Genomic DNA, 26,225 nt, shown 5'->3' with positions numbered 1-26,225 from the left:
TGCATCAGATGGCCAACGTATTGGAACTTCAGCTTCAACATCAGCCCTGCCAATGAATATTCAGGGTTGATTTCCTTTAGGACAAGAGTTTCAAGCAGGACCAAACATCAGGTAAGACGAAACTAAATTGTGGATACATGAGTTCTCTGTGAAAACTCCCTTCAGTTTGTTTTTCTGTGTTGCCAGACTAATTCATGGAACCAAAGTCTAAAAGCCCACAGGGTCTCACCTTAAGCTAATTAAAATCATAATACCTTATAAAATGAAAGATGGTAGGCAAGAGAGTAATATAATCAAATATATGTTTTAGATACATTACCCAAACTGTCACATGGGATTGGATGGAGAGAGAGAGATGGGAAACTGTCCTCAAAATAGTTGGAGAGAGAAGATGGGGCTTGAACCTTGATGGAGCAGAGATTAAGATAAGAGATGTGTGTTTCTTGGACTCCAGAGACTTGATGAATGATTGGGTGTATGAATGACTGGTGTAGGGAGAGCAAGGAGGACTTAGGGATGACTTGTGGATTTTGTAATTAGGCAACTGGGAGGCTGTTAGTGGAGAAGGAGGAGTTTCAACAGGCGAGAGATTCCAGTTAGGGGCAATGTTAAGTTTGCAGTGTTCAGGGGACATCAAAGAATTGCACTGTAAGACTTTAGGCTATGTTAGTGAACGAAACAAAGGTCTGTCATCCTTGAACTTACAGTTTAGCGAGGAGGAACAAACAGACACTAAACATAAGTAAATGATACATTATATATAAGAATGTAATCAGTACTGAGATAGGCCGGGACCTGGACCCTTAACTGTAGTGCTTAGACCTGGACAGATGTCTCCCCAAGCAGCAGAATGCAGAGAGACTAGAGGGGACTAAACATAACTGCATGTTTGGGCAGTTTGGGCAAATTATGAACTGTTGTGGTCCGTGCATGGGTTGGAAAAGAATTTCCAGATAGGAGGCAGAATGAGAGGAGAATAAAGTTTATTAGAGTGGGAGACGCTGTTAGAACTGTGGGCTGGCTCAAGGGAGAACCGAACCCTTTGCAGGTTAGCAACCAATTTTTATAGCCTCAAGACAGAAAATTCCTACTGGAATGGTGGCATTAGGTGATTGGTTAGGATGCTATAGGGTGGAGAGTAGGGTGGGCATTTTACATAATGTGGGGTCAGAGAACTGGCTGGTTTAGATCCAGAGGCTGAGGGCAACAGTTGCTGTGGGGTTTGGTCAGTTCCAGAGATTTTTATCCTGTGACCTTGGTACAGGGCTCCACATGAACAATAAGATACAATAAGACCAAAGACCAAAACCCAACTAGCACTTCTGAGGTGCCAGGAACAAAAGCAGGTACTACATGATCCTTGCACACAGCACCATCAGAGGGGTGAGCCAACCACCTAAGCCACCGCCTCCTCTTCCACTCACCACCCACCGATCTGCCCCTACCCTCACCGCATTTAAGGAACAAGCTCGGCCCCCTACAGAGAATGAACTAGGGAACCTACTACTTGTTTTCTCCCCCTGGTGTCCCAGTAAAGCCTTGCCTGAATTCCTGGTCTGGCCTCATCAATTTCTATTGATTAAAGAGTCCAGGGGAAAAACTAGAACAGAATGGGGCATCAGCAGTGGTGGGGGAGGAATCGGGGCAAGCTGCCCTGTAAAACAGGGTGATCAGTGTGGGCCTAAATGAGTTAGCAAAGACTTGAAGGAGTTAGCCAACTGCATATCTGGGGTGGAAGGAAATACGGCAGGAAAAATGAACTGTAGACAACAGGAGGGAGGGATAGAAAATAAAGGTGAGAGGTAATGAGGATGGGCGCTACTCCTACATACAGCTTTTAGACTCTCATAGGAACTTTGGCTATTATGAGTGTAATGGAGAGACACTGCAGGTTTTTAGGCAGTGATCTGATCTGCCTTAAAATTTTAAAAGGATTACTGCTGTTAAAATAGACATGGGGGTTCGGGGCTGGGATAGCAAGTACTTCTAGGGCTTGTGAGAGCAGTTTCCATATCATCTTTGGATACGGTGTAAAGATTCTTAAAATCCTTTTCTGGTACTAAATTTAAGTGTGCTCGGCAGCCTCAGGCTGATGCCACCCAGCGAGGTGCGGCTGCGCCGAGTGCGTCCGGGAAGAGCTAATCTGGTCGGCAGGACGAACATGTGGAGGGCTTATTGACAGTCATAGTGGACTCCCACCCGCTGGGCTTTAAGATGAAGCCAGGCCGGTGCCGGTCTCCAACGCCAGGAGCTCCGCCTCGGGGTTTCGCAAAGCGAGGGTTCGCTAACGTCAGATCCGCGTAGGGCAAGCAGAGGAAAACAAAGGCCCGCCTCCATTACGAGCGCCAATCCCGCTCTCCCGCCCCTTTCTCACCCTCCATTTAGCCTCCAGGATGTGGTCCTCACGCCAGACTCATGCCGCCGCCGATTGGCCAACGTCTTACTGGTGCGAGCGGCCCTAGCCAATCGACACCCGTCAGTCCACCCCGCGCGCCCACCGGGAGCGGCGCGAGAGCTGGAGGCCCGTTGAAGTTGGTGGGGAAATGGGCGTGGCGCCGCCGCGTTGGGTCCGCCTCCGCCCCGCCCCGCCTTCTCGCCGCACCTCCGCAGCCTAATCCTAGAGTGCGGGAAAGGGCCGGCTGAGGTATCGACGAGGTGAGCTCAGGGATCCGACCGTCCGCTGCCGCCAGCATGGAGTTCGTGAAGTGCTTGGGGCACCCCGAGGAGTTCTACAACCTTCTGCGCTTCCAGATGGGGGGCCGGCGGAAGGTGATACCCAAAATGGACCAGGTGGGCTGAGCATCCCTGCATCCCTGCGGAGTGGGGAGGCTGCGCGCGACTGCTGACTTCTGGGTCTGACCCGCAAGGCCCAGAATCGAGCGCAGAGGTGGCGACCAGCGAGTGCCAGACCCCTCGAGCTCCCTCCTTCCCTCCGGGGAGCAGACCCCTATCACGTTAGGCGGCCCCACCTGCTAAGTTTAGTTCACCTTCCGTTACCCCAATATTTGGCCCGGCTGCCCTTGGTCTCCTAGGCATTCCCCCAACCCCCAAGTTGTCTTGCTGCTTAAAATGTGTCTATTCGTTCAAGACATTGGTTTTCAAGTAGTTTGGCTTCACATTTCGTTCTGTCCCTGAGATTGATTTTTTTAATGTGTTTTAATACGTGGGTTACACAACCGAGACTACGTGGGTAGATTAAATGGGAGAGGACGTGTGAAAGAATTTTGTGAACATAATGAACTGTGCAAATATCGTCAGGAATACCTTTTCTGGAATGAAACCTTACTCATTCTTACAGTTTTCAGTTGCACCACCTCCGTACGCTTCTCCCTCCTCTTTCCTGCAGTCTGAGCAGTCCCTTCGTCCTCTGTGCTCCCTGAGTTTTTTAGAACATTTATCTACTCTTGCAAGTTCTGTAGTTGTCTGTCTGTCTGTCGATTAGCTACACTGTTGACTCTTTGAAGGCCAGACTTGGTTTTGTTTATATTTCATCTACCTTACTCCTGTACCCTTTGTTAAGTGAATTTACAATGAATAAATACGGTATTTATTCCAACAAGAAACTCATTAAGTGATTTTTAAATGAATAGACACATTCAACTGAATTAGTGGGGTTATATCAAAAGTTATAAATTCTTTTCCCCAATGGAAACATCACAAATACTGTTCTTTGTTTAAATCTACTCTTAGTTGTCCTTTATTAAAATACTGTAATTTTCCATCAGAAAAATTTTCGCTTTGTGATGTAACTCAGAATCCTTCTCCTTCACAGTCTAGCTTCTGTGAATGCTACCTCTGTTGACCACTCAGCAGACATTTATTAAACACGTATTCTCTTTTAGGCTTTATGCTGGGGACAGAAAGGCAGGATAACTTGTGTAGACAAATTACACACCCAAAGAGCTCATTGTCTTGTCAGGTCGATAAAATGTTATAAAATTGTTCATAGAAAACTTAGGCAGGCACCATAATGAGATGCCTTTTCATGTTACCTCTGACCCTCCCTCAACCATTTTCTCTAGCACTGTTTAATCTTGTATCAGCCCCATAGTCTTGTATCCTGGTTATTTGTGGATAGGTTTATGTTCCCAAAGTCCCTTTCAGAGTTAAGAGTCTGTTTGATTCCAGATTTTAAGCTGTTTGAAAACAGGAGTCTTGTTTGATGTACCTTGATGCAGTGCCCTCAAGCAACCTCTAGCTTTGAAAACAAAAGAAACTCAAGTAACTATGGCAGATTATATATAGTATATGCCCTAAAAAAATTTACAGAAGGGAAAAGTCACCTCTGATTGGGATAGGGGGTTAATTTTTTAAGGGATGCCTAAAGGAAATACAGCCTTAAATGGCCCCTATGCCTTGGTTGATATTTGTTTAATTGCGAGATTCTGGCTAAGAGCTCTCAGGTGGTCCTTTCCTGAAATTGTTTGGAAATATTTATTTTATTGTATATTTGTGTGTTTTGAGGGGGTAGAAAAATTCTGTTCCCTATTGTCAGATGCTGCCAGGGATCTGTGACCCAAAACAGAAAAATAGCCACTGCTTTACAATCCAAGATGTACAGTTTCCTGGATACTTCCTGGGACAGGTAATTCACTACCTCTGAAGACTGACAGTTCTGGTTTTTACAAAGTGTTTCTTAACAATGAGTTGAACTTTTACTCTTTGTTCACCCTCTGGAGTCAAGAGAGTCTAATCCTTGTTTTGTAATATGCCACTTGAAGTATTTTAAGACAAGCCTCATTCTCTCCAAGGATACTGATAAACAAGCCAAATGTTCTGTGTTCTGCCTGTAGTTATTCATTATATGTTACTTTTTCCAGGTCATTAACCAACCTGGCCTCTCTCACTTTATAAAGTCTAATATTCAAAACTGAACAATATTCCTTAGGTGTGATCTGGTTATTTCAGAACTTTCAATTCCTTTCTTATGGATGCTGTATTTCTAATTAACATAACTCATAATTGCTTTAATTTTTAAAAATATACTTTATTTATAAAATGTTTTATTTTATTTATTTTTTTAGGCCATGTTCTGCAGCCTGTGAGATCTTTGTTCCTCAACCAGGGAGCAGACCCATGCCCCCTGCGTTAGGAGCCTGAAGTCTTAACCACTGGACTGCCAGGGAAGTCCCTAAAATATTTTAAGCGAAGAGAAAAATACTGAAAATACTATAACAAACTTTTTCATTCCATCATACTGACAGTCATTAAGGTGATGAGCAACAGATTCACATTACGCAAAGGATGGTGCAGATTCAGCTGAAAGCTGAACACACTTTGTGTGATGGACACAGACAGGAAACTGTGTACCCTCAGTTCATCCCTGATGGAGAACAGATGTACAAAGGTTAACCTAGGGAACTTCCCTGGTGGTCCAGTGGTTAAGACTCTGCACTTCCAGTGCAGGTGGTGAAAGTTTGATCCCTGGTCGGGGAACTGGGATCCCAGGCACACGTGCAGTTTGGCAAAAAAAAAAAAAAAAAAAGTTAACCTAGGAAATGCCAAGTCATCTTAAGTTCATTGAGATTTCAGGAAATTTTAGTGAAGTAGAACCATTTTACAGCAAAAAGTTTTATGAAAAAATGCTTTGTAATGTGTAGGACCTTGAAGAAGTATTAGATTTAGGTTAGTGGTGAGGATCATCCGTGTGTAAAGCCAGTATGAGCCAAGTCATTTGGTAGGACTGTGCACAGTGTGTGGGGCTGAGGATTCCAAGTTAGAAGTACATTGTAAAGGGTGTCAGTCCAGTGGCTAAGACTCCTTGCTCCCAGTGCAGGGGTTCCAGGTTCCAACCTTAGACAAGGAACTAGATCCCACATGCCGCAATTAAGGTCCAAAGATCCCATGTACTGCAGCTAAGACCAGGCACAGCTAAGTAAATAAATAAATGCTTTAAAAAATAAATAGATAAAGGGGTTTAGAAAAAAATTGTTTAAAAAAGTACATTGTAAAGCAACTGTACTCCAATATAAATTAACTTTAAAAAAAAAGAAGTATGAAGTGCAGTGGGTGCATGTGGGAATCCTGGAGCTGAGCTGTATTCGTGGAAGCAGGCAATGGTCAAATGCACCCGTGACATGATGAAAGCAGTATTTTGGGAACAGTAATTTGGCAGGTGAATGGGATTAGGGGATTATACTGTGAGTTAAACTAATCAAATTAATAATAGACAGCATTTGAGTTCTTCTATGTGCTAGACTTGAAGTCTATTATCAGTTAGCTTTCACTGGGTAGCCACTCCAAAACAGGGTGACTTAATTCTGGAGTCTGGTTGCACAATAGTATGACTATACTTAACACTGCCGAAGTGCCTGCTTACAAATGGTCAAGATGGTCAATTTCATGTTATGTATAGTTCACCACGGCTTGCCTGATGGCTTAGTGGTAAAGAATCCACCTGCCGGTGTGGGAGACATAGGTTAGATCCCTGGGTCTAGACCATCCCCTGGAGAAGGAAATGGTAACCCACTCCAGTGTTCGTGCCTGAAAGATCCCATGGACAGAGGAGCCTGGTGGACAACAGTCCATGGAGTCACAAAAGAGTTGGAAACGACTTAGTGACTAAACAATGTATTTCACCATAATTTAAAAAACCAAATTCAGTGACTTAAAATAACACCTGTTATTGAGTTCATAGTTCTCTAGGAGAGCTGGGGGCTTCTGGTCTGTTCCAACTTGGGGTGATTTCTACCGGGTTTGCTCAGTTGGCCAGTTGGCATGTGGCTGGACCATGTGTGGTTTACAGACGTAGGCTGGGGACTCTGTGTCACATGCAGCCTGTTAGCCTGGGAACTCTCCGCTCTTGACTGGAATTGTGCAAACCCTCGTGTGCACACACTCTTGAGCTTTATGCTTGACTCACAGTTCCTAGTCTTATTGGCCAAAAAAAGGGGAGCATACATGCAAAGAGGTGGAGAAAGACTCCTTCTGATGGAAAGAGCCACAAACTTTATGGCCATTTTGTAATTTAGCACACTTAGTTGATCTTGACAACAACCCTAAAGACATAAGAGCTATTGGTACTACCATTTTACAGGTTATAAAACTGTGACATAAAGTGGTTGAATTTGGAAGACCTTCCTGCTTCCACTCTGAAGGTCACCCTGGGATAAAGAGCACAGACCTGGACTGGCCCCAGACAGCGGATCACATCCCAACACTGTCATGTGTGCTCCGGACACATCACAGGCACGCAACAATTTCTGGTTTCTTCCCTTTCCAATTCTTTGCAATTCTGCTGTATAGTCCCTCCCTCCCTTACTCTCTTCCTTCTTTCCTTCCTTCCTATATTCATCTAACAGACATGGGACCACTGGTTGCATGCTTGATATTATTGTTCTAGGAGCTTGAGATTAAAGTGAACAAAACAGGTGAAGACCTTGCTTTTACAAACCTTACATTCTTGTAGAAGAGACAGAATGAAAAAAAAAAAAAAGCAAATATACAGTGTTTCATGTGGAGAGAAGTACTACAAAGAAGAAATGATAGCAGGACAAGGGAGCTGAATGTTTGCAGTCAGGGGACATCATTTATAAGGTTGTGATTCGGGTTTTAACTTTTTGAAAAGTGAGACCCAGACTGCTCCGTCTCCTAGCTCTAAGGTCTGGTGAGCACAGAGCACGATATTTTACTGTGCTCAGCGACTCAGTTGTGTCCGGCTCTTTGCGGCCCCATGAACTGTAGCCCAGCAGGCTTCTCTGTTCATGGGATTACTGGGGTGATGGCAAGATTACTGGAGTGAGTTGCCATTTCCTTCTCCAGGGATTATTTTGTTAGTTGTAGGTTTTCTGAGCCAGTTTTAATCTGTATGAAGCATTTTTTTTAAATGGCTGAGTATACCGCAGAGAAAACAGGAATACTGATGGGACAGCGAAAAACCAAACTGAGGTGGGCAGTCTCCAGAGGTAGTGAATTACCTGTCCTAGGAGGTGTTCCAGAAACTGTATATTTTGGATTGTAAAGCAGTGACTCTTTTTCTGTTTTGGGTCACAGATCCCTGGCAGCATCTGATAATAGGGAATGGAATTTTTCTCCCCCCTCAAAACACAAATATATAATAACGTGTGTGTGTAGTTAGTCGCTCAGTCGTGTCCGACTCTTTGCAACCCCATGGACTCTAGCCCACCAGGCTCCTCTGTCCATGGGGATTCTCCAGGCAAGAATATTGGAGTGGGTTGCCATGCCCTCCTCCAGGGGATCTTCCCTACCCAGGGATCTAACCCACGTCTCCCAAATTGCAGGCAGATTCTTTACCGTTTGAGTCACCAGGGAGACCCATTAATACTGGAGTGGGTAGCCTGTCCCTTCTCCAGGGGATCTTCCCGACCCAGGAATCGAGCCAGAGTCTCCTGCATTGCAGGCAGATTCTTTACCAGCTGAGCTATCAGGGAAGCCCATAAAATTAATAACAAAATATTTGCAAATAATTTCAGAAAAGGGCCACATACGACTTCTTCACTAAACTTTATCTTAGTTTCTCTCTTAGGTAACAAAGACTCTGGAGAGAAAGATTTATACTTAGCAGACTTGGAGGGCTGAGATTATTTTAATCATAGAAAGATTTGGCTGTAGGAGTTCAGGGTTCCCTACACTTAATTTATCCTGAATTTTTAGAAGCACATCAATAAATCTGGAGGCATACTGCCAGCTGCATGCTGTGTGACGTCACTTAGCATAAAATGGAAAAAGTGTTTTCTAATCATGAAGTTCTGGCTTCCATCAAGTCTAAATACTTTTATTTAGACTAACATCTTCTCTATTAAATCAAATCCTGACTCTATTACTTGTGGTAGCTTAACTTTCAGCAACAGTTTCTTGATCCATAAAATAGACATAATGGCTCACAATTTCTCAGTCACAATTTCCCAACTCCAAAATGGCCTAAAAACAGGTTTTTAATAAGTCTGGCTCAAAGTCTTTTGGTGGTACAATGTGCTTTGATTTAAAGTCATCCCACTTAGGATAATTATTCACTGTTGAAAAAATATTCATAATCCCAGTTACAGGGAGCCACTCCACAAAGACAGGATATGTATGCATTTTATTCCCTGTCTCCTAAAACACTACAGATTCTGAGTTGTACTACACATCTGGCCTTGAAGTCCTTGGGTGGACTGCAGGTCTGTATGATATCTTCTTTAAAGGATTGTGTAAGGATCAAGGATTTTGTTTGTATTGTGCTTGGCATATAGTTACTGCCCAATAAGTGGTAGTTATTACACTTGTTTCGTAACTTCAGTTCTCAAGTTTGTGGGGTTTTCCCTCCCTTCTGACGAAACCTCTGTTGCATGCAGTCTGAATGGAAGGCTGTGGGGAAGGTTGGCCACCGTCCACTTGTGTCCTGAGAGTATACAAGTGTACTTCTCACCACTGCACACTCTTCCCCTCAATGCCCTTCATCCCTCTTCTCTCTCCCTGGAGAGTTCTTGGGAGCATGCTCATCTCAGCAAAGGAGAACAACAGGAATCTCAAGGGACAGGCTGCAGTAGCTTTAGCTTCCCGCTCCCTCCCCCAGCCCCTCTTAGCTCTTGGGAAGCAAGCAGTGGAAGTGTTTGTAACAGTGACTTTTTCCATAGTGTGTTTTTTAGTTATATCTTCCCTGTATCTTCTTGGTAATTTGAGGAAATTGTTACAGATGTATTGAAACAAATAGGTGCCAAGAAAAAGACTGATGGCAGAAGATGAGAAGTGATTTAGTGACCTGGGTCTCTTTTAAAACAGGAGAGGGCGTTTTTGGAAAGGAGGGGCGTGTTCTTAAAGAGTGTTGCTCTTCAGGAGTGCAGTCTAACTTTGACATCAGCCCCCAAACCCTTAGGTGTAGCTGAGGATGAAAACATTTGGCAGAGCAGGGAAAGGAATCAAGTTGTATGTGAAGAGCTGGCTCAGAGCTCAGAAAAGAGCTATTCCTTTTATTTATTGTGAAGTCTTTCCTCTCCACATTTTGAGAGAGGAGTTGATGAATTGCTCTTAAAATACTCTCTGAACTAATTAATTTACTCATCAGCCCTTCACTGAGTATTTTTATATACCAGACTGTATGTCCAAAATGATTTTACTAATATATGGTGCTTAGTAAATACTAATTTTTACTAATAATTTTAAATTGAATTTCACAATAAAGTGAAATTCTTATGATTTAAAAAAAAAAAAGCTTTATTCTCTTGACAAAAGAATATGTATCCATGTTTGTAAATTTAGGATATACACACAAATGAAAAGAACATAGTTTACCTGGACCCCAGCAAGGTCCCAAGTTTCACTGTTCACATTCCAGAGTGACTATGGGATTTACTTTTATATATATATATATTTATTTATTTTATTTATATATAAATAAAAATATATATAATATATATATGTATTTATTTTATATATATATATATATATTCTTTTTAAACAATCCCCTTGTTGTTAGATATTGCAAATTATTTCCTGTTTCTCTCTTAAAAAGAGAGTGCGGGGAGACTGGCTGGGGGGGTGGTATATGGGAACTCAGTTCTCTCTGAACCTAAAACTGCTCTAAAATATAGTCTCCATAAAAATAAATACAAAACAGCAATTCTTTCTGTTATGGTTGCATATTAAATTATGAATTTTTTTTTTTAAAGAAACAGTTTTTGTCTTCCTGCAGTTCAGTTCAGTTCAGTTGCTCAGTCATGTCCGACTCTTTGCGACCCCATGACCCTATGAATCGCAGCAGGCCGGGCCTCCTTGTCCATCACCAACTCCCGGAGTTTACTCAGACTCATGTCCATCAAGTCAGTGATGCCATGGGGGAAGAGTAAATATAAAGTTTATAAAGATCTTTACGGTTCATTGATTTGAAAGGGAAAGATGATTAGAAATCTTTATACAAGGAATAATTAGCTTTCCAGAGGGTAATAGAGGTTTGTGTGTGTGCGTGCGTGCTCAGTCATGTCTAACTCTTTGCGACCCTTTGAACTAGTACCCTGCCAACCTCCTCTGTCCATGGAGTTTTCCAGTATACTGGAATGTAAATTATAATATGTAGTATATAATATATATTATACAATGTATAATATACATAATATAATAATATATAATAGACTGTATTATAATTATAATACATAATTATATATAAATAATATATAATATACTGGAATGTAACAGTATAATACTAGAGTGGATTGTCATTTCCTCCTCCAGGGGATCTTCCCGACCCAGGAATTAAACCGGTTTCTTTTGTCTCCTGCATTAGCAGGCAAGAGTTTTTACCACTAAGCCACCTGGGAAGCCCCTAATAGAGGTTTAACAGGTGTTAAAGTAAAACCAGAACAGGACAGTAGTTAAAGAGGTCAGAAAAGATTTTATTCAGAAAAGCGTTTGCAGTAGAGGAAGAGACCTCAGGATAGAAGTGGGCTCAGTTCCGAACAGAGTGTAGGGGCGGGTGGATGGAAAATTACTAAGAGGAAACCTATGGGGTAAAGAACATTCTGCCTGAACTACCTATCGATTTTTACTGGGAGCAGGCTGGGGCGCTAGGATAAGTGGGCGAAGAGGAACCCGGCCAGATAGTGAGGGTGATCATATATGGGTTATGGGGGATTCTGGCTAAACGAATTTAACCGCGTTCTTGCTAGAGCTGAGCGATGCAAAGATAAGCACCGAAGTACAAAGGTTGAGGATTCAGAGGAGCCTGGCTAAAGTTTGGCCGAGGGGAGGTTCCGCTGAAGGAGAAAGAGCCAACTTCTCAAAAGAGGCCTGGGTTCCCTTAAGCAGCCTCTGGGTTCTGGGGAGAAGGGGAACTCCGAGGAAGGCGCAAGGTGGCAGAGTTTTGAGCCGGGGGCGCGGGGCGGGGCTGGCCGCGGGGTGGGCGGGGCGCGCAGGGGGCGGGCGCCTGCTCGGTGCTGGGGAGCCCCATGCCTACTGCGGGGGAGGGAGAGCCCGTCCCGCCCCGCGGTGGGCGCCTCTTCGCTCGGCTCGGGTCTATGGAGGAAAAACTGCGCTGGCCCTGCGATTCCCATGGCCGCAGTCGCCTGCAGCACCAAGGCCATGTCCCTCTTCAAGAGGACCTTGGTGCTGAGTCCCGGCGCGGCGCCCAGGGGCGCCGGCACCCCCTCGCGCGGCTGCCCCTTGCCTCCCGCCGCCTGGCCGTCCAAGGACCGGCCGCGGGGAGAGGGCGTGTGCGGCCGGCTGCGGAGCCCCGCGGCAGCCGGCCGCTCGCCCCAGCCCCACTCCAGCACCTCCGCGTCTCCCACCGCCGTGTGTCTCCTCTGCCCGCAGGACTCGCTCAGCAGCAGCTTGAAAACTTGCTACAAGTACCTGAATCAGACCAGTCGCAGTTTCGCAGCTGTTATCCAGGCGCTGGATGGGGAAATGCGGTGAGTGGCAGAGGCTGCAGTTTTTCACTTGGGGGAGGAAAACTTTTGCCAGAGGCCTGCAGAGTCATTCGAAGCTACTTTTTGGCACAACTCACAGCGTTGCAGTCTTGGTGCTGTGGCTTTGCCAGAACGTGCCCCAGTGGGTGAAGGAAATGTTGGCGGTTGAAACGCGCCTGTGTTTACTTTGGGCCCTTCCAGGCACCTGGCCATCTCATCGTGTCCCTGCCCAGTTCTTTGGGGTGGGGAGAGTGGGGGCAGGGTGGGGGGGTGATGTTTATTAACTTTTTTTAGTCCTGGCCGCTGGACCTGTCTCTGAGCGGCTCACTCATGTATTTTCCTTGGTTTCGCTTAGACTACTTTGCATTTCTAGCATATCGGGTTAATTCTTCTGAAGTTGCCTCTGTGCAGATTATATATATGACTTAGACCAATTGCCTTTAAGTATGATAGTATTTGGGCTTCCCAGGTGGTGCTAGTGGTAAAGAATCCACCTGCCAAGAGACTCAGGTTCAGTGCCTGAGTGGGGAAGATCCCCTGGAGAAGGAAATGGCAACCCACTCCAGTATTCTTCCCTGGAAAATTCCATGGGCAGAGGAGCCTGGAGTCCATGAGGCTGCGGAGAGTCAGACACTACTCAGCCAGCCAGCCATACATGATAGTATTTAGACTTGAGATGTTATTGTGTCTTTTGAGTTTATTTTATCTGCAGAATAATGGTTCTGTCTACACATTTGGTCTTTGTACAGTTCTTCAGTAGTTAAATGTAACTCATTCTGGGAGTAGTAGTGACATCCAGCTGGTACATTTTTTATTTTTATTTTTATAAATTACAGAAGCCCATTGCTTCCATCTAAAAAAGGAAAGCTAAGAAGTTGCATTAATTAGGAAAAGCTTTGGATACCCTTTCAGTGGTCTCTAGAGTTAAGAGTGCAGGAGGGTTTTCAAAATAGCCTGGCAAAAATGAAATGTGATTTTGAAACAGTATCTTTGAATGTTTGTTCCAGTGTATTAGTCGTTGTTCCTTTCTTACAGCCATGCAGTATGCATATTTTATCTGGTTCTCCGAGCTTTGGACACGCTGGAAGATGACATGACTATCAGTATAGAAAGAAAAGTGCCACTGCTACACAACTTCCACTCATACCTTTATGAGCCTGACTGGCGGTTCACGGAGAGCCAGGAAAAGGACCGACAAGTCCTGGAGGACTTTCCAACGGTAGTAGGACTAGTGGGGTGCAGTCGTATGCATGATTGGCGGGGTGGCTGTCAGCCAGCTTGTGTGCCTAGTTGTCACTGTTTACTTGCTAAGTTGCTTTTGCGACCCGGTGGACTATAGCCCACCAGGCTCCTCTGTCCATGGGATTCTCCAGGCAAGAATGCTGGAGTGGGTGGCCATTTCCTCCTTCAGGGGATCTTCCCGAACCAGGGATCAGACCTGTGTCCCCTGCACTGGTAGGTGTATTCTTTACTACTGAGCTGTGAGCCTGCAGGGAGCTGCACACCAGCCGTCTCAGGACAGCACAGCGTAACGTGGCGATGGTGCGTCAAGCCAGACTTTCTGGGTTGGCCGCCTCACACTCTTGCTCACGACTGGTGCAGCATCATGTAGTCTGCCTGTGATTCCATTTCTTCATCTATAAAGTAGGTTAAAAGTCCCTGCCTCCCAGTATGTTTTTGAGGATGGAAAGAGTTAATGAAGGTGGAGCTCTTAGACAGATGTTATTTGCTGCTATGGTTACCAGGATGTTGTTGGTTTAAGTCCAGCCTTTCTTCCTGTGGAGAGAGCTCTCAGATGCTGGTGTCCTGAAAGATGCGTTGTCCAGTCTGTGCACCCACGAATGCAGCCTGGGTGTGTCACACTGCTGGCCTCTGGAGCCCCGAGTCTGGTGGCAAACCATGCAGCTCACAATGGGTGGCGGCTGTGGAGTAGGGAGGGGGCTCTTTGCACCTGGACTGAGTGAGCACTGAAGCAGGATGACCTCTGTCATCCGCAGCTCATTAACTTCCTCCTGCCCGGGTTTCCTCCCCTGTAAACTGAGAGCTGTGAGGCCTGAGTGAGTTTATACATGGAAAGTACTTAGAGCAGTGTCTGGTACATACTGAGTGTTCTGTAAACATCAGGTATGTAGTCCATTCTGTTGGAGTAAAGTGGGTACTAACTAAAATCTTGAGCTTTAGAAAATTCCACAGATTTCTTTTATGCATGTGCCTAGATCCTACTTTTCTAGGATTTGCATATCTTATCACATAAATAAGCGATTCTTCCATACCTTATAAATAAAGTTTTGTTTTGGCAACATCTCAATGTTCCCTAGGGGCTTCCCAGGTGGCTCAGTGGTAGAGAATCCATCTACCAATGCAAGAGTTGCAGGGTTTGATCCCTGGGTCCAGAAGATCCCCTGGAGAAAGAAATGGCAACCCACCTCAGTATTCTTGTTTGGGAAATCTTCCGGACGGAAGAGTCTGGTTGGCTACAGTCCATGGGGTCGCAGAGACTCAGACACGATTGAGTAACTGAAGATGAGCAGCAGAGGCTTTCTAGAACAACCATTGTGTGTGATGGGTTAGGTTACAGTGCATCTTTTTCACCTGGTGCTAGTGGAGACTTGTAGTCTTAGGGATCTACCTCCAATCATAGCTTGAGGAATAACAAAGGCTTACTTTTTAATGATAATAGCAACAATAGCATTCAATTATTGAGCTATGAGTTTTGAAATGCATTTCATTATCAATTCATCATCTTCTTTATTTTATATTAATGGAGTTTAACATGTAATCTCTATGATATATTGTTCCCCGTGGTTTGTATAGATGAAGAAACTGAGGCACAGATTTAGTTTTAAGCCCATTGCCTGAAATTACCTGTGAAGTTAAGTGGCAGGACCAGGATTCAAATCCAGAAGGCCTGCCTGCAGAACCCTCGTACTCAATTCCTGGTACACTTTACTGTCCCTTTAAAAGATGGAAAATTTTTTTAAAATTAAAAAAAGGAAAATTTTGTGATTTGAGATAGTAGCATTGAAACATATACATTACCATTTATAAAACAGATGGCCAGTGGGAATTTGCTGTTTGATGCGGGGAACCCGAAGCCAGTGCTCTGTGACAACCTAGAGGGGTAGGCTGGGGAAGGAGGTTCAAGTGTGAGGGGACATATGTATACCTATGGCTGATTCATGTTGATGTCTGGCAGAAACCATGACAATATTGTGAAGTAATTATCCTCCAATTAAAAATAAAATTTTAAAGAAAGTAAAACTTTGCATATAGGTGAAGTGTTTTTATCATAACATCCCAAGGTTTATTATTAAGGAGGGTTCTGTTTACATGCTCCTGTTACCCCTGCTGGAGATCTGGCCTTTCTCCATGATAGCAGTGGGCTTTCTTTGGTGTCTTCTCTTCTCATACTTAGCATCACTAGAGAGTGACCTGGGGACCAAAAAGTGTACTATGGGTGGGAAACAGAATTACCTGGAGGGACAAGAGAAAGCACCTCCTGGCTGACCTCACTGGGCAGAGGTCCCTCCCTCAGATTTCTGGGGAAATGGAGAGCTCTTCATCGTCACTCCTTCCCAGACATTTGCTTTCATGTTCTATACGACGACGTAGTAAGTACCAAAGAGCTGAAATCGGTTCACATTCAGCAGTGAAGTGTTTATCTCGGAGGGTTTGTTTTCAAGCCTAAGCTGCCCCTCCCCCGGCTGGCTGTCCTTGCCCCTTTTATAAATAGAACTGACCCAGCCCAGTTAGCTGTTGAAAGACCAGGTCCTCCCGAGATTCAGGGATTCAGATGACCTTTGGTAGAGTTGCTGATTTGCTTCAGTCCACGTGGGAATTGCCTTTGGGCTTTGTCTTGGAACAGCTGTTCTGGAAAGAAGAGAGATGGGATTGATTTACAGATTTTAGGGGTTTAACAGTCAATGTTCATCAGAATAATCCTTAGTATCTTAGGCTTCTGAGCTCTTTCAGTGCCCTGCAACCAGCTGAGTTTCCCTCAGGTCCTTAAATTTAGGTGTTTCCTGAGGGAGTATTTCTAACCTTTCTGTAAATGTAGACCAAGTATTTCTCACTCTTCAGATCCTTAGCAAAGTCTGTTCACTACTTTTCATATTTTGTGGATAGTATATTATTTGAGAAGTGTCATGGTATTTTTTATTTTGACAACCTACAAGCACTTCTTTGAACTTAAGCAAGATACTTATGCAGTAGCGATGAATTTTAAAAGCATCAATAGTACTTTTTGATATTAAAGCTTGGGCTATGGAAGAAAAAAAAACATTTGATAGCCTGCCTCAGATTGAACTAAACTGAGTTGTTTAAGAAATTAGAAAGTGTAGCCTTTATAATGGGGAAGACACTATAGCTTCATGGCATGAATTCAGAAACTGATGATGGAAAATGGTTGTCTGGTCTCCTCAGGGGACTGTAAGCTCTTAGGGCAGGTCACCTGCCGACTGTGCACCCCAGTACCCACAAGTGCTTGTTGCGTAGGGAGCACCCAAGACTGCACAAACAAATCTTCATTATAATGAGGCTCGTCTGAAAATGAGGTGTTCTTCCTAAAATTCTTACACTTTGGTCCAGTTTTATGTTGAAGCATCTCGTTTCTCATTAATGGGGAAGATGAGCCTATAATAAGACTTTGCATCTTCTTTTGAGTCTAGAAACTAGCATTTTTATACCCTTCTATTTTAACATTGTGAAGTTTGCTGGGCTTATTATTCAGTATGTAGAAACATAACATAACATAGATGCAGGCTTATAGCGGGATCATTTGGGAGTCTTCATTAACAAGTCCTGTTACAGCTTTGCTTTACGATCCGTAGGTACCATGTTGGTTCCCAGTTTTACTACGTGTTTCATATTTTCTGTTTTTTTATGACCTCCATTTCAGATCTCCCTGGAGTTTCGAAATCTGGCTGAGAAATACCAAATAGTGATTGTCGACGTTTGCCGGAAGATGGGCTTTGGGATGGCGGAGTTTCTGGATAAGCGCGTGACATCTGAACGGGAGTGGGACAAGGTTCGTGTCCCTGTGGAGCGTTGTCGGTGTGGGTGGCACCGGTGGGCTGGCACTGCCCACCATGGTGTTTAGGATGAAGAAGAAGTGGAGGTTTTACAACCCAGTCGTAGTGTCTCCTCATAAACACTTAACAGTCTTAGGTTACCATTGGGTTGTTTCTGAGGACTTAATACACAGAGCTTAAAACACATCCTCATTATGTTAAAAAAGAAAAGCCAAAAAACAAAGTACTACCATGACATTCTACAAAGTGAAGATTTTGAGACCCTGCAAGATCTTAAAATGTCTTCAAGATTAAACTCTACTTAGTATTCTAGTTTCTGTTAGAATAGTCCTTATTCCCTCAGGGCCTTCACTCCCAATTTCGAATATCAGAAAGTTTACTGTACTCGGTTATTTTTCCAATAACCTTTTATTCTAGAAGCAGTGCATGTGCATTGTACAGATATATGTTTTATATATATATATATATATATATATATATATAAAATATAGTTTAAAAAAAAAGAAGAAATATCACATGAGCTAGAGATCACAGGTCTCTGATGAGCCAGAGATCATTTTTGTTAAGTCTTTTGTGTTCATCCTTCTTGGAATATCTTTTACTCCTTACATGTACATGGTATATAATGTGTGTGTGTGTGTGTGTGTGTGTGTTTAAAGCAAAGTGAGATCTTTTACACTCTCTTTGGAACCTGGTTTTTCACAGCTAATGATTTCTAGTATTTCCAGTTTAGTAAAAGCTTCATTATTAAAGTACTCTACAAATTCTTTTACAGTACTGTCACTATGTTGCTGGGCTAGTGGGAATTGGCCTCTCCCGTCTCTTCTCGGCCTCAGAGTTAGAAGACCCCTTAATTGGCGAAGACACAGAGCGAGCCAACTCTATGGGCCTTTTCCTGCAGAAAACAAACATCATCCGTGATTATCTGGAAGACCAGCGAGAAGGAAGAGAGTTTTGGCCTCAAGAGGTAACAGCTTCAGGGGGTTTCGGGAGAAAGAATTTTGAATGCTCTCTGACAACAAACCATTAAATCCTGTTGGTTGCAAGTGACAGACACACAAATCAAGGTCCCTTAGACAACACAGGAGAATGTGTAGACGAGGGTAGGATTTAGTTTGCTTCAGGGAGATTGGCTGCATCCCTCTAGGGGTTCAGGCTGTGTCCCCTTTCTCTTGGACAGGCTTTCTCCAGTGGCGGGTATAGCGTCCCGTGACTCACTCAGAGGCTTCGTTCCTATGTCATAGTTTTTGGGTTTTCCCAGGTTCTCACCAAAGGGAAAAAAAAAAAAAGATGAAAAACTCAAGCTATACCCAAAACCTACCTTATGGATAACGTGTCCAAAAGCACAAGTGACAGAACATCCCCAGGAACTCCAAAACACAAATGGGTGCAGACAAAACACCAACTCCACAAACGAAACTGGCAGAATCTGTGGAGGACAAAGCCAGAGCTCAGATCAAACAGGTGTTCCTGTCAGAGTGTGTGTGAGTCCACGAGGGCCGTGGCCAAGCCTGGAGGAGCTGGAGTGGACTGACCGCCTTGAACTGGACATGGACACTGACCAGCCAGGGTTCTCTTCCCGGATTGAGCCACATCGAGGAGTGAAATAGAAACTGAGCAGCTAGGCCTAAGAGAGACCTAAGTGACATCAGCCAGATATAACGCATGGACCTTGTTTGTTTAAGATCCTTACTGGAAGGAACTAAGTGGGGAAAAGTCAGACAGTGGGACAGTATGGCTGCTAACTGGATAATCTGTATTAAACATTTATCCTTAGTTAACTTTTAGTTGTGATAAGATATATGTACAAGAAAGGTTCCTGGTCTTTTAGAAATTCATAATAAAGTATTAAATGATAACATATCAGGATAAAATGATAAATACAATGATTATTGGGATTTTAAAATAATTTGGGGGCTGGGGTGGTGGAAGCCAAGTGTCAGTAACTGTTGAAGCTGGCGAATGGTTACATAGGTGCTCATTAACCTTTTTCTCCAGGTTCTGCAGGACAGTTGAGTACCATCAATCTGAATGAGTTTAGATGCAAGTTAAGAATGGAAAACAAATTTGACTTTCCATTAAATCTGTTAGTCCTTTTAGGCCCAGTCATTTCTTTTGGGGAGTGTATAAAGTTACAACAAGTGTTATTCTTTAGGAAGCTTAAGAATACTTAAGAATAAAAGTAAAGTATTTGCTAGCTTCAGAGAATCCTCTAAATAATATCATTAAAGATCATCAAACCAATCCTTTTGTTCAAGTTGAGGCTGTTATTTCACTTTCAAGTTACTAAGATCAAGGAGGGTAACGTTGTTATAGTAGACACTTAGCTCGTTTCCCCGAGATATGCTTGTTCAGTCGTATTCTTATCAGAATTGGGAACATAACGTTAATCATTAATTATTTTGAGGCCTGGCCACCTTGCGAATGTTTAACGTTTATCTTACAGTGCTGTTGTAGCTGATTTTGTTATAGCTGGTTATTTTTTCAGAAGTAGACAATTGCCTTGTGAAAATCAGGAGGTCTTTTTGGCCTGAGGTCATCAAAGTATTGCTCCATCTGTGCTGCACTAATTGTCCCAAAGGGACACTTTCCCAAACACTTAACTTACTCTTGGTTATGGTTAGACTTTTGAATGTAGTTATAATAGCCATTGTGTGGTGGTTAAAACAGATTCGGTCTTGATGAAAGGTGAGGCAGCGGCAAGACAGACTTTGTATATCACAGTTCTTATTCGCACAGGTCCTTTCATGTGGCTTGCACATTGTTTCCTTATGCATATGCTGACTTTAATCTGCTTATCTGTCCAGGCTTGGAGCAAGTATGTGAAGAAGCTGGGTGACTTTGCTAAGCCAGAGAACATCGACTTGGCTGTGCAGTGTCTGAACGAACTCATCACCAACACACTGCACCACATCCCCGACGTCATCACCTACCTGTCCCGCCTTAGGAACCAGAGTATATTTAACTTCTGCGCTATTCCACAGGTACAGAGCGTGGAGGCTGATGAGGAGAGGGCGGGAAGCCGGGGATGGGGATAATGGAAGGCATTTAACTGTTTTGGTCTGTGTATTTAGGAACGGAGAGTTCCTTAAAAGATGACTAGTGTATTTTCTTTCTTTGCCCCACAACCGCCACACTCAGCTCAGCCTTGAGGTTAATTTAGTCTGTGCTTTCCCAGAACCTTCTAGAACCTATTTTCCCATCAGCTACTCTAAACTAGTTACTTTGATTCTTAGCCTCACGATTTAAATCGAGGGCTTCAACTCCAGATTTTATGAGGAGTGGCTGGGTGAAACACAGATGAAGCTGTTATTAAAAAGTCATAATTAAGTACTTAACTTTTGCTGTCCTTTTCCTAGATCTTGGGATAACAGAACATGAAACCTGAGCCTGTGAAACCTAGGAACTTAATTTTTAAATCCCTTCACCAATTGTTTCAGTTTTTAACTCGAAAAAAGTTATAGGATTTAACTGATTTGGAAACTGGTTTTGGTCTTATTCTAATGACTAGTCTTGCCCAGTTGATGGAACTGAAATCTCTATGCTGGACTTATATATGCGCGTGTCCATCTCTTTGCAACCCTATGGACTGTAGCCTGCTGGGTTTCTCTGTCCATTGGATTTCCCAGGCGAGAATAACAGAATGGGTTGTCATTTCCTTCTCCAGAGGATCTTCCTGACCCAGGGATCGAACCGGGTTTCTTGCATTGCAAGTTGATTCTTTGCCACTGTGCCACCTGGGAAACCATATGCTGGACTTAGGTCTCCATCTATCCTAGAAATAATTTACCTTTACGTATGGGAGACTGTACCCCCTTGCACCCTACTTTTGTCCCCCACAACTCCCTGTGCTTTTTTTTTAATGTATAATGATTATGTTCATTGTAGGAAAAATAGAAAAAATAGTGAAAAATTTTCAGATACTATTTTGGAATATATGTTTTTCAGATCTAATAACTCATTGCCTTAGCATGGAAAATGTTACATTGGATTGTGGGTTTTTTTCAGATAGAAAGGAACTTTCGTGACCAAATTATAGAATTATTCAGGACTGCAAAGGGCACTTGATTCTGTGTGTTGCTGAGAAAGGGAGGTGTGGGAGCCGGAGTCATCTTGACGTGCTTTCTTTCTGGTGTTTTCTCTTGGTTAGCTGCATCTTGGCCCTTCGGCGCTCTCTGCCCATGTTCTCTTCCCGTCTCACGATGACTGGTTACAGTGCTGTTTCTCACATGTATTCATGAAATTAGATGAATGTGTTTTCTGTCTCTCGTTATCCGTAGGTCATGGCCATTGCTACTCTGGCTGCCTGTTACAATAATCAGCAGGTGTTCAAGGGGGTGGTGAAGATTCGCAAAGGGCAGGCGGTCACCCTGATGATGGACGCCACCAACATGCCAGCCGTGAAAGCCATCATACACCAGTACATGGAGGAGGTGGGCTCCGTGCGATAACGTTACCACCCAAGCCTTTCTTCACAGTGGGGTGCTAGACGGTCTTAGCTGCTTGAAACGTTACGGCACAAAGACCCGGGTTGGTGGCCTTTATTCCAGAAGAATATGCACAGGGAGCCGACTGCTGGGAGCCTCCTGGTACCCTGGTCAGAGGGGACAAAGGAAGCCAGGTCTTAACAATGGGGCTCCTAGGAGAATCATATTTGAGCTGGAAAATGAAGTTAGAGGCCAACCAGGCTTCTCCTCTTACGGCGGAGGCATGTGAAGCCAGGCCTGTGGCTGATGACATAGCTTCTGAGGGGATCCAGGATTGCAGGCCGCACTTCCTGACACCCCGTTCAGTACTTCATGTTACAGCAAGGACCTCAGTGGAGAAGCTGTCGTGGGGGATTTTGACAAAGGAAAACCATCAGGCTGCACCTAGTTTTGAATTTTGTAATGTCGATCTCATTTCATATGCCAGAATGCATCCCATAAAACAGAGCATGCCTGTTCTAGGCAAATCTCCCAGCACTGGAGGGTGTAATATATGAATTGGTTCAAAAGAACTTTTTCTTAGAGGTTGGGTTTCTCTACTTGTCAGTCCCTGAGCATTACTTCTCAAGTGAGGTGATTTAGTTTCTTCCTCTTCTAAGGACATTTAGTAGCATCTGGAGACATGTTTGATTGTCCCAGGGGGTGTGGGTGGCTACCGCCTTCCTCTGCGTAGAGACCCGAGAGGCTTCAGTTTGTTCTGATTGAAGGCTGAACTACTGCAGAAGTAGCTGAAAACCTAAGACCTCCCTCCCCACAGGTCACCACTGCCCCTAGTTTTCTGATCCTTCCAGTCCCTGGGTTATGTTTTGATAGGGATAAGATTTATAAGAGCAGTTTTATCTAAAAATTCTATAAGACAATGATTTCCTCTGATTTCCATTGCGTATTACACATTTTCCTTGTATTTCTCCCCTGTCTTCCATCTGCCAAGTTTAGACCTCTGCATTACTGCGTGAGGCACTTACAGAAGGTATAAGAGATCAGGTTTTTTTAAAAATCCCAAATTCTTTTACTGACTAGATGAACATGTCCAGCCATTGACCAAAAAATAGCTACTGATGAGACTTGGGACATTGGGGTTCACTGTTTAGCCAGCACTTACTTGGGACTTACTCTGTACCTGGCATAGCAGCCAAATAGGTGGGTACTATTAGTATCAAGGAAATTTGAGGCCCTAACGCCATGGCTCGGGCCATAATTTGGACCCAGGTCTGGCTGACTTCAGAGCCACTGTTCACCACAATTCTAAAGGCTTGAATTACCCTTTCTAAATAGTGACATTTTAGGTACTGTTCTCATTTTATATAAATTAGAAACATGCTATGTAGTTTATAGTTCAGAGAATAGTTTTATAATTTTATTCTGATCATTGATTTTAGAAAACCATGTTTTTAAAATGTTGTAGGCAGTTCCATTGCTGTATTAGAATTCATATTTTATTAGGTATTTTCCATCACTGCTGGAATTAAAGCCTAGTTGGGATTCCCAGTTTGACTTAGGGCAGAGCAGGGCAGGCCGCACGCAGCTGGCTGACCCCCTGATCTCATAAATGACTTGATATTAGGACACAGCCCCATCCATTTGTTCCTGTTATTGTTCATGGCTCCCAGGGCTGCCGAGCAGCAGGGCTGAGTAGCTGTAACGGACAGGGCCCACAATGCTGAAAATACTTTTTTAGGCCCTTTAAGAAAAGTTTGCAGGGACTTCCCTGGTGGTCCAGGGGCTAAGACTCTGCTCCCCATGCAGGGGGCCCAGATTTGATCCCTGGTCAGGGAACTAGATCCCACACGTTGACCCATTGACTTGTCACAACTAAGACCTGTTGCAGTCAAATAAATAAATAAATATAAAAAAGATAAAAAAGTTTGCAGACCTTTCATCCAGGGCATCGATTATTTTATTTAAAATTACTCTAGTAAAACTTAAGGTATTTTAGAGGAAATATTGATGGCCATAAGTTTATTTGACTTAAAAAAAAAAACTGAAGATTTCTGAGTCTCAAGGAATGGAATGTGAAATGGTTTTAATGTCAGCCTTAAGGACATTCTGTCAATAAAGTTTCAAGTGAAGACTTTTAGTATGAAGTCCACAAGTTGTTGGGCGTTTTGCTGGTGGCCGGATGTTAGCTCGCATCCTGTCTCTCCTGGCCGAGCACGAAAGACGGGAAGACGTTTACTCCTGAGGCCCCTGGTTGCAGGAGCAGTGCACGTGCAGGGAATCCAGGGCTCGCAAGTCTGAAGTGTGAAGGACGAGGTGGAGCGAAGCCCAGACCCCCTGAGCAGGGCAGCTGCTCCTCAGAGCCTCGTCCTCTGGAGCTGCCTCCACTGGAAGGCAGTCTGGCTACCTGGCAGCTGGTGAGAAGCTCCACCAGCTATTTTGGGACAAAAGCAAATGCTTAGGCAAACAGCCAGAAACTTTTACTTCCTTCCCTGCTAAAGATGATTCCTTGGCAAGGACCAGCTTTTTCTAGCAGGTGGAGCTTCCTGTTTGGCTGTGGTCTGTGCTCTTCACACCCTGTGGATCCTCTCGACTCAGGGCGTGGTCCTGTGCCCCCCATCCATGTCTTCCTCAAGCGGGCTAGCATTTTCCTTCTTGAGTCAGAATGTGTCTATCGCAGGAAGCCCAGGTGGCGCCTGTGAGCACAGTTTGAAGAGCAGGCAGGGGGTTGGACGTCTGAACCCTCATCCCAACCCCCACGCTTGTGCTCCGTCCCTCCTGCCCTCCTCCCTGCTACTCCACCCCAGCAAGGGTGATGGCTGAGAAGGTACCCGAGGAGGCCCTTGGCCAGACCTGGGCATTTGGGGCGGGTGTTCTAGAAAAACTTAAGCCGAGACTTGGGCAGGAGGTGGGGCTCAGACTGGGCATGGAATATGGGAGCAGCGTTCCCGGGCAGAGGGAATGGTGTGAACGAGGAGGGGAATAGGAGCGGCATCGCAGTAGCATTTCCCTGCACCACGTCACTGCTTCAGCCTCAACAAAGAATGTGGATGCCGCTGGCTCTTCGAGGTGCTGGGATAGAGCCCAATGGGACGGCCCTGCTGCTCCAGGAAGGGCTAGGGGATCACACAGGCTAGGCTGATATCCTGCCTTACTGGTGGAGTGGTTTGGGATTGTTACTTTTGTATTCTCCGAGCCTCAGTTTTCTCATTGGTCAAATGGGCATGAAATGCCTAGCTGTTGCAGATTGTCACAAGAAGTGAGCACATATGTTTATAAGGTTTCTAGGATTTATTATGTTTTCCTCTTTCTTCCACAGATTTATCACAGAATTCCCAACTCTGACCCCTGTTCCACTAAAACTCGGCAGATCATCTCCACCATCAGGACACAGAACCTCCCCAACTGTCAGCTGGTCTCACGGAGCCACTACTCACCCATCTACCTGTCATTCGTCATGCTCCTGGCGGCCCTGAGCTGGCAGTACCTGAGCACCATGTCCCAGGTCACGGAGGACTACGTTCAGACCGGGGAGCACTGACTGGCTCAGTCTGGAGACTGAGCGCCCCTCCTCCCCAGCCCCCGTCTGGGGAACAGACTGACCTTCTCTTCAGGGATGGATGCGGGCTCCTCCTCTTTTCTCCCCTCCTGTTTTAATCCCTCAAAGAGTTCTGTGGGCCTGGACCTTTAGAAACTGTGACCTGTGGTGGAGAAAGGATAGGATTGAAGGGAAAGGACACCTCAGCCACCTGTACTCACCTGTGCGGGGTGACTGACGCCGAACGTTCACGGCTGCCATCAGGAAAGTGGCTGCATCCGGGCCTGCAGAGGAGATCATACTTAGCGTGAATACAGGCTAGAGTTACAATTAAATGTATTTAATTCAAAACAACTTTTGAATACCTATCGCAGTAGAAAGTGAAGTGAGTTTTCTTTCCGTTTGGTTCTTGTTTTCTTCATTTTGTTTCCTCCAGTGGACTTGAATGTAGCAGGTGTGAATATTTGTAGAGTTCTAGGAAATATTCCTAAGAATGCAGTCTGTCTGCTGCACATGAAGCCTAGGAGGCAACTTCTGGTGAAGTTGGCATCATTTCCTTGTTTAAAGGGAGTTTAGGTTCCAGGATTGCCGTTGGTCCCTTCGTAGCAGGTGGGTTTCAAGTCAAAGCTAACGTTTTTGAGATTTTTATAATAAAGAATTGAATTATTCAGCGTTTGTCAAGGGTACTTCACTTGAAGCCTGGACAGGCATGGCAGGTGTGGGACTTCAGGCATGGAGTTGGTAGTTGAGGGATGGTGGCAGGCTGCTGCCCCCAGAAAATGAACCACCCGGCTGCCCAGCCCCACACTGTTCCTGCCAGGAAGGGAGCAAAGGCGTCCCCTCCACTGGCCTGCTGTGCTTCTGGCCAGTTCTGTCAGCTGTGTTCGGACATTTT

The 26,225-nt window shown here is 44.4% G+C and overlaps 1 protein-coding gene across 3 annotated transcripts; it reads left to right on the top strand.

The window, feature by feature from the left end:
- Positions 1–2,587: 2,587 nt before the first annotated feature.
- On the top strand, positions 2,588–25,998 carry FDFT1 (farnesyl-diphosphate farnesyltransferase 1). 3 transcript variants are annotated; one of them, XM_065907962.1, is made up of 9 exons: positions 2,588–2,790; positions 4,496–4,585; positions 12,244–12,341; positions 13,374–13,557; positions 17,236–17,364; positions 18,144–18,335; positions 20,176–20,352; positions 21,649–21,801; positions 25,112–25,998. In XM_065907962.1, exons 1-9 carry the CDS (start codon positions 2,692–2,694, stop codon positions 25,331–25,333), a joined length of 1,344 nt encoding a protein of 447 aa, XP_065764034.1. In that variant the 5' UTR covers positions 2,588–2,691; the 3' UTR covers positions 25,334–25,998. The 3 variants fall into 3 exon arrangements, with proteins under 3 accessions (XP_065764034.1, XP_065764035.1, XP_065764033.1); XM_065907963.1 differs by lacking the exon at positions 4,496–4,585 and having other exon boundaries at positions 2,592–2,790; XM_065907961.1 differs by lacking the exons at positions 2,588–2,790; positions 4,496–4,585 and having other exon boundaries at positions 11,886–12,341.
- The last annotated feature ends 227 nt before the right edge of the window (positions 25,999–26,225 follow it).

The sequence above is a fragment of the Muntiacus reevesi genome, chromosome 17 (assembly GCF_963930625.1).
Source record: "Muntiacus reevesi chromosome 17, mMunRee1.1, whole genome shotgun sequence".
NCBI classification, from domain to species: domain Eukaryota; kingdom Metazoa; phylum Chordata; class Mammalia; order Artiodactyla; family Cervidae; genus Muntiacus; species Muntiacus reevesi.
The sequence above is the reverse complement of the archived record's forward strand: the minus strand, read 5'-3'. Positions and strand labels throughout refer to the sequence as shown.